Source organism: Leopardus geoffroyi, chromosome B2 (genome assembly GCF_018350155.1).
Source record: "Leopardus geoffroyi isolate Oge1 chromosome B2, O.geoffroyi_Oge1_pat1.0, whole genome shotgun sequence".
Taxonomy (NCBI): Eukaryota; Metazoa; Chordata; class Mammalia; order Carnivora; family Felidae; genus Leopardus; species Leopardus geoffroyi.
The window spans coordinates 37,535,139-37,548,049 of NC_059332.1; the positions used below are offsets into that span (position 1 = coordinate 37,535,139).

Sequence of the window (12,911 nt, forward strand, 5' to 3'; positions counted from 1 at the left end):
TTTCTTGATGAATAACAGCATTTCTGATTGAGATTTTTCACTTTGGACAACTTAATTTCATGAATATCAGTGAATAAGTAAAGAATGCAGATTTTCTCATTAAACAAAATTTTATTTAGGAAAATATTTTTCATAATGTGAATTCTTTTATATGCCTTATTTAACATGCCAAAGGAGGGTGTAGGATTTTTATTCCTGAAGGTCTTCCTGAAGGTCTTTCAAAAGAACAGATCCTTATCTGTGGTGTGAAGGCATGGGGCTTGAAACTGTGGGAGTGCCTTATTGATGTGATTTCCAACCACAGGTAGAATCAAGATTAATTAAAAATTTAAGTCCTTTACAAATGGTATCATTTCCACCTCACTTTTAGATAGCGAAACCAGGTGTTTTTAAATGTACTGCAAATTGTAGTGTCTAAGATAAATGTTATATCTCTGGATAAAATGTTGGCATTTTTTTCCTTTGAAAATTTCTTTAATCTTTTCGGTTGTCAAGTATGCTTCTTTGAGGACTGTGAAATGCAAAGAGGGATAACACTTCCTCTAAACACCACAGATTTCCTCAGTAGGAAACAATTTCCTTAAGTGGGAGAAAACGGGCAAATCTGGGATGTGTCTGAGTTTTCCCTTATGCAACATTCGTTTGGGATAAATGTTTCATTTACTTTGCTTGGTGTCACGGCTAACAGCATCTTCCGGCAGGACCACAAATCTACATTATTTAATTATTTAAGATCAGCAATTAAAGTTTTACAACTTTTTCCTTTGCAATTCATCCAAATTTCCCAGCGCTGACCTCTGATAAATTCTTTCCAATTTATACCCAAATTCCTTTCCCTGTCCTTTAAGCTGTTTTTTGATTGTGTATTTGAATTGATATAGGTGAAAGTCGGTGATAAGGAATGCGATATCATGGATACATTTAAACTTTATATTACTACAAAGTTACCAAACCCTGCCTTCACCCCTGAGATCAATGCTAAAACATCAGTCATTGATTTTACTGTCACCATGAAAGGCCTTGAAAATCAGTTACTGAGGAGAGTGATTTTAACTGAGAAACAGGTAATAATTTCTCAAGGTAGAGGACTACTTCTCATAAATTATAATAAAAGCTTAAAATGTATTCTGAAATTGTTAAGTATATGAGAAAGAAAAAATTAAGCAAACTGTATTTACCTTCGTTAACATAAATATTTGTTTAGCTGTCTCAAGTCTTTCCAAGAAATCATGTACCGAATTCACCTGTCTTCCAACCCCAAACATGCGTGTGTGCGCGTACACACACATACACACGTGTGCGCGTGCACACACACACACACACCCTCACACTGCTCTTTCTGTTTTTGTCTTTCAACCTTGGGGTATGTTGGCTTCATGTCTATAGTCCCCTGGATGGGTGATCTTTGGTGTACCAGAAAAATTCAATAAAATAGTGATCCTGGAGAAAAAGAAATTGCTCTGAATGCGTATATTGCCACTGTAGAAGTTTCAACTACTACAGTCTGGTACTCTAATGATACAGAGAACCTAACTTTCATTTTAATTGAATAAAATTTGCATGAAAGCAGAGAAATTAAGTGTGATTGAGGGTTCCAATAAAACAAAGAACAACTTAAAACTTGAAGACTTTAAGAGACTGATACAAGATTAAACTAATTTTTAAGATAAATCTCAGGAAACATTTAATGTTATGCATAAAATATGCTTGCATAAAATGTAATTATACGTATTTGCATATAGAAAATATATTTGCATAAAATCTGAGAAAGATTATATTTGCTTACATAGAATTAACTTGAGTATTGAGGGTTCAAGGAAAGGGCAAGTTTAGCAATAATAAGACCGGAGAGGCTTAAAATGGGAGGGTGAGAAAAAGATTGGCAGCAGCAGACTTGGCAAGGAAAAGGGAAAGACAAGAAATAGGAACAGGTGCCACGGACACAGGAAAGACATTGGAAGAGGGAAAGAGAAATGATACTCACACCAGAGAAACAGACTCACGGGCGCCTGGGTGGCGTCCGACTTCGGCTCAGGTCATGATCTCACGGTCCGTGAGTTCGAGCCCCGCGTCGGGCTCTGTGCTAACAGCTCAGAGCCTGGAGCCTGCTTTGGATTCTGTGTCTCCCTCTCTCTCTGCTCCTCCCTGCTCATACTCTGTCTGTCTCTGTCTCTCTCTCTCTCTCTGTCTCTCATGAGCGCGTGTGCCCGTGTGCTCAAAAATAAATAAACATTAAAAAAAAAAAAAAAAAAGAAATAGAGAGACTCAGTAAAAGGAGAAGTGAAACCCTACCTGATTAACAGAGATGGTTACCTTGGGGCCGGCCCTCCCAGTCTGGTGGAGGGAAGGGGGTACAGTCCCACCTTCCATTCTCGGTAGCTGTTGGGTCTTCCAACAAAGAGTCTGGGGTTTCTGCAGTCCAGAAAGGGAGTCATGGCACTTCCACAGCCAGGCAGAGAGAGCATGGGCCTCATTGCCTCCTCACCTCTTAGGGCCACATGGTGCCTTCCTTCATGGTTTAACTGGTGCTGTTTATCTGTTCTGAGATGATTCCTCACTGGTCCGGTGTCCCATGCAGGCTGCACGAATTTCTGTAAGGCAGGCCACTCCCTGTTTAAAGTAGGCTACACTCTGTCCCCAGAGGGCCCCACACCTGATCTTCTAGGCTTCAGCTTCCCCTTCAAGGGATACATTAAGGTGCTTACTTCAATCTTGCTGGACACACACACACACACACACACACACACACACACACTTACTCTGCAGGAAGACATCCTGACCGTGATGTTTAACCCTCTTAGCTATGTTGCTCTTACACCCTCATTTTATGGAGGGACAGAGACCACAGAGAATAGGGTCTTAACCCATAAAAGCACATGGGCTTTCCACCCTGCCAGCCCTCCTAGATAAGCTTTACAGGTCATGCTGTAAAACCCACAAGTGTCTACCGTCCCGTGATTCTTGCTTTTCCAACGTGATTTCATTTTGTCCACAGACTCCTATACTGCCACCCAGAGGTGACCATTGTAATGGAAACAATGCATTAGGCATTCCCATGCAAATGCAGCCATGACCTTCATTGCCACCCCATCAATAGTAAAATGACAATAATACAACCTGTGCTGGAGTTGGAGGACAAGGGTATCAGACCTGTCTTTGCCAGTAACTAACCATGAGAATGATAATGGGATGTTATTTGGAGTTAATATTTCTGAGTCCTCAGTTTCCCCAGATATAAAACAAAGTTGTTGAACGAAATTTAGCACACTTCAATTTCACACATATTTATCATGCCAGGTCCTTTCTCTGCAAAACCTCAGGGCAAGGGCTCTAAGGAATACAAAGGTGAAGCAGATCAGCTCCTGCCCTCTAGACGCACAGGATCTCATTAGAGGGACCTAATCTACACACAGATTATGCCGCAAGCCATGGCCCGTGTAAAGACAAACCTGGTGCGGTGGCTTCTGATGGACAAATTGGTTTAAGAAGACTTTCTGAAAGTGGTAGAATTTCTGAAGTGGTTTTTCAAGAAATTTTCTCAAATATGTACCTTAAAAGCACTTTCTTTTAACATAATTCTAAGTACAGTGCATGATTCTATTTAAGGTCAGGAAAGAAAAGTGCTATAAAAAATGCTACGGAGGCAATTTCAATTCACTTTACGTTGAACCAAGAGTACTAAATCCATGTTAAATTTCCTGAGTTTGAAAATTGCACTATGCTTGTGCAACAGGATATCCTGGTTCTTAGGATGTTTGCTAAAGTTTTCTTAGGGGTAAAGGATCATGACATCAGCAAATGTTTCACCAATAATAATAATGGTGGTAAGTATTATATATATGTATATTATACATAAATACATATATAATATATGTATATTATACATATATTATATATATATATAGAGAGAGAGAGAGAGAGAGAGAGGGAGGGAGAATGGGAGAGTATGATGAAGCAAAATGTTATCTGGTGAATCTAGGCAAAGCATATGTGAGAGTTTATTATATCAGTGTTGTAACTTTTCTGAAAATTTGAAGTTTTTTCCAAATATAACTTGAAAAATACATTATTTTTGTTGAAAAAAAATATGCCTTCCAAACACCCAGTTTGGCCCGTCTGGTAGAAAGAGATGTCAAACAATGGAAAATGGATTTGTATTGGCAACTGGCTGTGTCAAACCAAACAAACTGCCTGGTGTTCCCATAGGCAGATCCCAAACCAAGAGCTCACATTCAGCTTGGGTGGCCTCTTGGTTTCTTAATATTATGTCTCTGCTTCTACCGCTTCTGCTTGCCAATAAAGTTAGCATTTCACACAGAGACTGTGTGGGAACAGGGCCAAGAAAATGGGACACTCTAATTTAAATAAACCTAGATCCAGGAAAAGAGAGGGCATAGTCAGACAAAATTATTTTAGCAGGGGCATCTCATGCATGCTATGGAAGCTTAATGCTAGTGGTCATCATTTTTTTTTAATTAAAAAAATTTTATTTATGTTTGAGAGATAGAGACAGAGTGTGAATGGGACAGGGGCAGAGAGAGAAGGAGACAGAATCTGAAGCAGGCTCCAGGCTCTGAGCTGTGAGCACAGAGCCCGATGCAGGGCTTGAACCCACAAACCCTGAGATCATGACCTGAGCTGAAGTCGCACGCTTAATTGACTGAGCCGCCCAGGCGCCCCTAGTGGGCATAATGTTTTTAAGTGTCCAGAGATACAAAAGTACAGATGGATAGATTTGACTAGTGACGGTAATTTCTTCTGTCATTCCAGAGGCACTTTGGTTTAAACTTTTTAAAATTGACCAGAAGCACTAGTAAATGGGATCTGCCACCATGCCTGGTGATCACAGTTCTGCTATTGTTTCGTGTCTCTTGATAACAGGAATTAGAGTCTGAGAGGGTTAAACTTTTGGAGGATGTGACTTTCAACAAGCGGAAGATGAAGGAACTGGAAGACAACCTTCTCTACAAATTAAGCACCACAAAAGGTACTGATTTATTAACAAGTCACCAAACAGTGGGTTCTGAACAAGGATTTCTGGGTGCCCTCTTTTCAGGACCCTCGTGATTGTAGATGTTAGGAAACAGTTGAGTTACCAAGGCAAACACAAGTGAGGCAATTTCCATCTAGACATTTGAAGAGGGACCTCAGAGAATCTGATTTTTGAATTTGCAAACAGAGTCTGAGCATTTGAGAATAACACAGTTTTCTTGATATAATTGCTCTCTCCTGAGAAACATAAGGGCTCCCAATAGAGCTAGGTAACTCATAATAGGCTAATTTGCTTGCCCAAAGGAAACTAATGTGCTCAATCTGATGTTTTTTTTTAAGATCGACTCTTTCATTTGGCATTGAAATGCAGTTACCACAGCGGGTTATGAGGTGTGTAATCTGTGTCAGAGGCACTTGGGCACCCAAGGCCCAAGCTCACTCTCAAGTTGCCTTGACCATCTACTTAGAAGTCAGGGATGGGTTCTCCCTGGGGCAGTCTGATTTGGGGATGTAGTCTCTCTCAATAAATAAAAATATCCTATCCCAAGACAATAAAGTCAGCAAACACCATATTGTTCTGCAGTAGGTAAGTTACAGTAGCCTAAATCCTGCTATTGATTACAGCCTCATAATGAGTGCTTCCCAGCAGCACTTTAATCCTTGGAGTTAAACAAAAATCTTAACCTCCAGAAGTACGTGATATATCATTCCTGCAACGGTCTCCAGCACTACCTTTACAGGGACCTCATGGAAAAGACCTTCTATCTGCCTTGATTGCACTGCTTGTGTTCGTGAACTTCTCTGTCCTCTGGTTCAGTGACTTCTCCCAGCCATGTGGCTACCCCTGGGCGTTCTAATATCAGCAGGGAGAGCAGAGGGCTCTTGCCCGGCTCCAGCCAAGTGTGTGCTGGATCAAGGTGTCATCCCTGCGAGGTTGATTGCAATTTGGACTTTCGTGGTAGACCCAGAATGCCCATCGGAGTAACTCACACCTTCCTGAAGCATTCACCTGCCATCCAGAGGTCTAGGGTCAGGCCAGAGCACGCTATTTGCAGATATCGTGACCTTTTAGCTCAGCATGTCCCAAGTATCTTTCCGTATCTTAAAGTTGGATTTATTGTCACAGAGACATGGGTGTTTCTATTCAAAATGATCATGAAAGGTGAAACTAAAAATAAAATGAGGATTTTTGTTCCTGGCGGGACACTTCCACTATCCCCCAGTTTCCTCTTGTCAGAGACATGGAGAGACCAGAGTTCTCAGCGGCAAGGACTGATCTACTAAAGCTGGACTAAAGAGGGTACCATTCCACTGCAAGCTGGCGTGGAACATGGGATGGGCTCCCACCATAACTCAAACTGGGTGGACGAGCTCATGACACTTTGAGGGGGACCATGGAGGTGATAATGGAGGGGAAAGCTGTGTCACATAAGGCACGGCTGAAACCGCTGGGGGTACATGGAGCCTGATTTTGGTCTTCAGACACTCGCAGGCCAGTCATGGGGGCTGCCTTGTGAATCACCTTTTGCGGGTGTTCAGGCAGCATGGGGGACAACCCGTCCCCAGGAATGGTTAGACGGATTTAGGCATCAGAGGACAGTTGGGCTGGAAGCCTTTTGGTGTGTTAACATCTGCCCTTCTCCCTTGTGGGCTTTGAAGACGGAGACTTGGAAATGGACAGGGCGATTTCGGAAGTGACGCGTCTCCTTTGTGACTTCCCCCATCTTGCCTTCTACCTTCCCTGTTTGGCTTTTAGGTTCCTTGGTAGACGACGAATCTCTCATCGGTGTCCTCCGAACCACCAAGCAGACAGCATCTGAAGTAAGTGAAAAGCTGCACGTGGCCGCAGAAACGGAGATCAAAATTAACACGGCTCAGGAGGAGTTCCGGCCTGCAGCCACCCGTGGGAGCATCCTCTACTTTCTCATCACAGAGATGAGCATGGTCAACATCATGTACCAGACCTCGCTGGCCCAGTTCTTGAAGTTATTTGACCAGTCCATGGCCAGGTGGGGAGTAACTTAAAATTCCCTCCCTTCCCCCACGCAGGGTCACTTAAAATTTCTGTTTGTGTTCCTACTGTCTTAGGAGTGGCTTTTTACTTCTTTGACTTTTCAAATGCATTGCAGATCTGAGAAGTCTCCACTACCTCAAAAGAGGATTACGAATATCATTGAGTATCTGACGTACGAGGTTTTTACATACTCTGTCAGAGGCCTGTACGAAAACCACAAATTCCTCTTTGTACTCCTGATGACCTTGAAGATCGATCTTCAGAGAGGAACAGTGAAGCACAGAGAGTTTCAGGCTCTCATTAAAGGTGAAGGGCTTGGAATATGGATGCGGTATGTAGAGGAGACTGCTTCTGCTACGCTCTTTGATGTGCTGTAGACCCATTTTTATAGCACAGTGGGGATATTACGTTCCCGTGAAAGCGAAGTTCTTTATTGACACCTCTTTTGTCTTTTCTGATTTCCATTCATTTTGCTCTGGTTGCTCAAGATGATTTATTTCAGGTGTGTGTGAACTCTGTGATTTTTGTTGTTGTTGTTGTTGTTGTTGTTGTTTGTTATATAATTACCTTAAGTTTGATCCTTGCTGCTCGTGATTAGGAAACCCAAATGCCAAAGGGAAGAAAAAGTAAGGCAGGTGTTGAACTTTCTATTGCAAGAGACCAATTACTTGAGCAAGGGACATAGTGATTTCTAAGATTGTGAAAAAGGCACACTTGCACTTCATATTGGAAGTTAATCCTATTTGTCGCCTATCTCCATGTTAAAAGTATCATTAAGAAGATAAAAGAATGCTATTTTCATTCAATTCAGTTAAACAAGTGTTTATTGAGCATATCCTATGCAAATCCACCATGCTAGTGTTGGGATAGAAGGATAAACCAGACATTGCTTCAAAAGAAATAACTGTCTCATAAGGGGAATATACATAATTAATTTTTTTTTTTTTTTTTTTTGCCAAACAAGGCAGAATAACCTAAATGTTAGAAGAAAGCTAAGGGACACCTGAGTGGCTCAATCAGTTAAGCATCTGACTCTTGACTTCGGCTCGGGGCATGATCTCATGGTTCGTGAGTTTGGGCCCCACCTCAGGCTGTGTGCTGATAGAGCAGAGCCTGCTTGGGATTCTATCTCCCTCTCTCTCTGCTCCTCCACTGCTTGCTCTCTCTCTCTCTCTCTCTCTCAAAATAAATAAAAATAAACTCTGAAAAAAAAGAGAGAGCTAAAAACAAAGTGTTAGGTCTAAAAGAAAGGAGAGACATATGGTTGGTGAGGTCAGTAAGAACTCTTTGGAAAATATACTGTTGCAGGTTAAGCCATGAATTTTTCAGATTAGTTGATACATGGGAAAAAATGTACCATTCTATTTCTTATGGTTCTTTTCTCTTTGTATAAAGTTTAATAAATCATTTTCTGTCTGCCCTTCTCCCCACAAAAAGAAGAAAGTGGCATTTAAAAAGGACTCTGAAGGATAGGTAGAAGTGAAAGATCCATTCCACGCTGAAACAGAGCAGCACAAGAAAAGGAATGGATGAGTGGGGCGTGTAAATGGTGAGCCTTGATTGCTAGAGGAAGGATTTTCTTGATCTGGTGAGAAACAAGGAGTTGTGTAAGGTGGTGATGTGGTCCCTCAGGAACCTCTTACCATCTTTTAAGAAGATGACTCCAGGAGACATGTATGGGGTTAGAGAAAAGAGGTTCAAGGGAGTTTATTATACTCTTCCCAGCCACAGGTACTACATGGTCAGCCCAGGGTAAAGACAATGGGAATATAATGTTTGTTTGTTTGTTTGTTTGTTTGTTTGTTTGTTTAGAGACAGAGTGTGAGTGGGGGAGGGGTAGAGAGAGAGGGAGACACAGAATCTGAAGCAGGCTCCAGGCTCTGAGCTGTCAGCACAGAGCCCGAGTCGGGGCTAGAACTCACGAACTGCGAGATCATGACCTGAGCGGAAGTAGGATGCTTAACCGACTGAGCCACCCAGGCACCCCAAGACAATGGGAATATAAAGGCAGAAGCACACATGAGAGATCGTGGAAGTAAAATGGCAATGGGCCAGATGTAAGAGCCAAGAGAGGGGTCAGAAATGAGTCTAAGATTTCTGGTCTATGTAAAGATTTGGTCTGGTTGATTGAAAGAGGGGTTAGTTTGAGAGGTGTCAGAGTGGAAGAGTAATGAATGTGATTTGGGGACCTAGTTTCTTTCAGAATAGGCCAGGTTTTGTGGACATAAAAACAATCCCAAACCCAAACTTTCCGTGGCTTGACACAACAAAGATATATTCTCATTTGTTTTCTTTCCAACATGCCTGTCATGGTCACCCAGGAATTGCTTCTATAATTACTATGGCAGAGGAGCGGGATAAGACAAATTGTGTGCTGGCTTTTAAAAGTTACTCCACAAGTGACACATGTCACTTAAAGGCTCATCTTTCATTAGCCAAAGCAAGACACACAGCCGCAACTAACTTCAAAGAGAGCAGGGACGTGCCCTTCCCCTGTGTGCGTGGTGGAGGAAGGGGAAGCTGAGTGTTTTTGCACAGCTCTGGTGACTACACACACATGTTGAATTTGCAATATCCAGCAGACAGAAAGGATAGGCCAGACAGTTTAGAAGAAGTCAGACAGTTGTTAAGATAGGCATAGAAATAACAGACAAAGCCATGGGAACGAAAGTGATCGTGTAGGAAAAACAAAACAAAACAAAACAAAACAAAACAAAACAAAACACGTCGACTATTTCTAAATTCATACTACGAGGTGGTAGGATGCGACACGCTTCTATCCTCAACATCCTATTTGTAACAAACAGGCGGTAAATGATTACTTCTTATTACTCCATCATGTTCTTTCCCTACTTTAGTTAATTTCTTCCTCAGAGTCAGGTTAGATGATGGTTGTAGAAACCTTGCAAACAATTTCGCAGACTCTCTGAAATTTCTTCCTTGAATTTTTATTTCCTGCAGTTCAAAGGAAGCTGAAATATGTCACTGGGTTCGTATTTTTCTCAGGTCTAATGCACCTGGAGAAGTTGATGTCTTAAAGTGTAGGTATAAGGTAGCGTGGTACAGTAAGGTGGGGGCTGGACCAAGAAGCAGAGAAATGAGCCGGGCTTTGCCACTGACCAGCTATGTGAGCTCAAAGACCATCACCCACTACCTCCATGTGCAAGAGGCTGAGGGGCCCCAAGGGGAAGTGATAAGTACCACCCAGGAGAGGTGGGGCAGGCGGTACAGAGGGTCCAGGCATACAGGTTTGAGGTCTCTGGGACGTTTAAATAAAGTGAACCTAAATTTACCAAACCTAGAAGCTTCTTCTGACTCATTTCAGTCACCTTGAAGCTCTCTCACTTGGACTTGGGGCCACATCCTCAATGTCTGGGACACTGGGCCATGGGGAGGAGGGACATTGAAGCATGTAGGAATCCAGGCAGCAGCAGGAGCAAAATGGGCCCCAAATGCAGGAAGGCCTTCTAACTGTGGAATACACGTGAGAAGGGAGGTGTACTTTGGATCTTTTCTTGTTGGTGAGCTGGCTTTCCTTCCCCAATCCCATCTGTCAATATGGCCCCTGAGAAGGAGACAGATAGGATTTAGACAGAAGAAGGAAACCTGGCATGTTGGGCCATAATGGGTTGTGGGAAGGATGAAGGAATCAGAGGCAGAAGGAAGTCAGGTGCCAAGATCCTTACCTCTTCCCAGGCTCCTGAGGCAGAACCTTGGGTGGATACAGAAGGGTGCTCGAGAAACATCCAGACAGGAGACACCCCTGCATTCTGCCCAGAGCCACATCCCACTTCGCAGGTGCATGGCAGCTTTGGTGGAGGGGAGTGGCTAGATGGATGCGCCTGATGTTTGGCAAGCAGGAGCGTGGGCATGGATGGGCATGGACTCTTGAGAGGGCTGGTGTGCAGCAAAGGCCTGGGGTTCAGGCCAAGAAGCTGCAGGGCAGGTGAGCTTTGTAACTGGACACAAAGGACCAGTCTCTGTGGATAGCAGCCCAATGTCCCCATAGGTCAGGCAGGATTTGTCATAGCTCAGAGGATGCACTGCAGGGACCTCAGCCTGTGACAGAGATGGAGGGCAGCATGCGGATCTGAGGCACCCTCCCCATCAAGATACAATCCCAACCCACCAGTCTCTCCCCTCACCCAGCCAGCCAAACCAGAGCTATGAAGGAGACTGGATCTTTCGCAGAAAGGGTGTAAATCAGAGGAGACTGAAAGACACAGTGAGGAGGGGATTTGTGAGGAGGGTTAGAGTGGTGACTAAAAAATTTAAAAAGGCTGCACATCTGGGCTGTGGTGAGAGCACATCTACGACCCCATTTCATAAAACTGGAGAGTCAGGGAGAGCCTGATTGCACAGGGCCAGGAGAGCCGGTGAGAAGAGTTCAGATTTAACTTAGTTGGCAATAGGGAGCTTTCGAATGTTTTACGAGCAGGAAAGTAGCATGAGCAGAGCAGTGCTTTAAAAAGATTAATTTGGATTGTATGACAGTTTGGTTGACAGAAGTACAATCAGCTCAGCAGTAAAAGAGTTTTTTTTTTTTAAGACAAAATTGGTTTATTATAAAGTTTGTATCATTTTTGAGCTGTCTTACATTTTAACCAAATTATTTTCATAAAAATGATATATGATTTTGTTTTCAATATTCTTTACAGAGTTAACAAATAGAGCCCTTAGATCTTATATATATGTATGTATATATATATATATACGTATATATATATATATATATATATATAATTTTTAACTCCATACTTAAGAGGGAAAGAAGACTTATTTATTGTAGCAGAAATATTTGATTCCCCAGGAATGACTGTCCCTTTGTGTCAATTCCTACTTGTTTTCTGCAGTATTTGAGAGGTGCCTTTGACTTTCTTCTTCAACTGAGAATGTCAGAGTACTTTGAAAAATGAAATAGATGCCAGGGACAATCCTTTGTTACAGAGTAATTGATATAACTATTTTCCCCGCCTGGTTATTTTAGAAAGATCCCTTCTTTCTTTTGTCATAAACCACGGACACAAAGACACCTTCGGGAGTCTCTGCTCTTGTCTTCCACGTTGGATTGGACCCGAGCCTTCCAAGCCTTCCAAAACAGAGAATTAATGTTTACTATGTTAACAACTAATATTGCTCTTACTGTGGGCCAAGACTCTTCTAAGCTTTCTACATACATTAATTTACTTAATCTTCACAGCGACCAATCTGGTGGATTCTATATCATTACACCCATTTGACAGAAGAGGGGATCGGAGAGAAATTGAGTTCTTTGTCTCTGTGTTTATGCAGCTAGCAAGTGGCACAGAGAGCCAGGATATCTTGGGGAGCAGGATGGGCTGTGATTGTTGTGGGTTAGGGGAGGTACGCCAAGATGTTTGAAAAGACTCGTTGTGGCCTAAATGTCTTCTCCTGATGTCTTTGAAAACTTTTTTTTGGAAAGAACCAAGAAGAAAATGTGTTGGTCTCTAAGATAGAGAAGCAGAGTCCCTTGAGTCTGCAGGTGATGCTCTCTAACAGTTGCTTCTCCTGCAGTAAACTCAGTACTAGCAGAAATGGTGCTAGAGGACGGCTTTCTCTTTCCCCAGGTGGCAGAGGAAGGTTTACCCATTCTAATGGCGTTTTGGAGCTCAGAGCTGCTGACCCAGAGCGGGGCAAAGGGATTTATAGGAGCAGAATACTTCAGCTCATTCATCTTCTCAGGAAGGTGCTAGTGGGAGAGCAGATGCCCCCCCCCCACCACCACCACTGTCCCCTCTACCCCCTCTTTTGCGCAGAGGTCATAGGGGAAGTGGAAGGCATTTGATGAGTTCTTCTGAAGGATAATAGGATTTAAAAGTTCAGAATCACTGTTTTGCATACATCCAAATTAAACAGCATAGCTGGCGTTATTATGATAAAATGT

The 12,911-nt window shown here is 42.6% G+C and overlaps 1 protein-coding gene across 5 annotated transcripts in view; it reads left to right on the forward strand.

The window, feature by feature from the left end:
* The window catches only part of DNAH8 (dynein axonemal heavy chain 8), a 334,161-nt gene that overhangs the window by 236,726 nt on the left and 84,524 nt on the right, over positions 1 to 12,911 (forward strand). For 4 of the 5 annotated variants that reach the window (XM_045498067.1, XM_045498069.1, XM_045498071.1 and 1 more), the window contains 4 exons: positions 882 to 1,064; positions 4,882 to 4,987; positions 6,749 to 7,001; positions 7,122 to 7,312. In XM_045498067.1, the coding sequence (XP_045354023.1) occupies positions 882 to 1,064; positions 4,882 to 4,987; positions 6,749 to 7,001; positions 7,122 to 7,312 (733 nt within the window). The remainder of the gene's footprint in view (positions 1 to 881; positions 1,065 to 4,881; positions 4,988 to 6,748; positions 7,002 to 7,121; positions 7,313 to 12,911) is intronic. The other variant, XM_045498070.1, reaches the window with a different exon arrangement.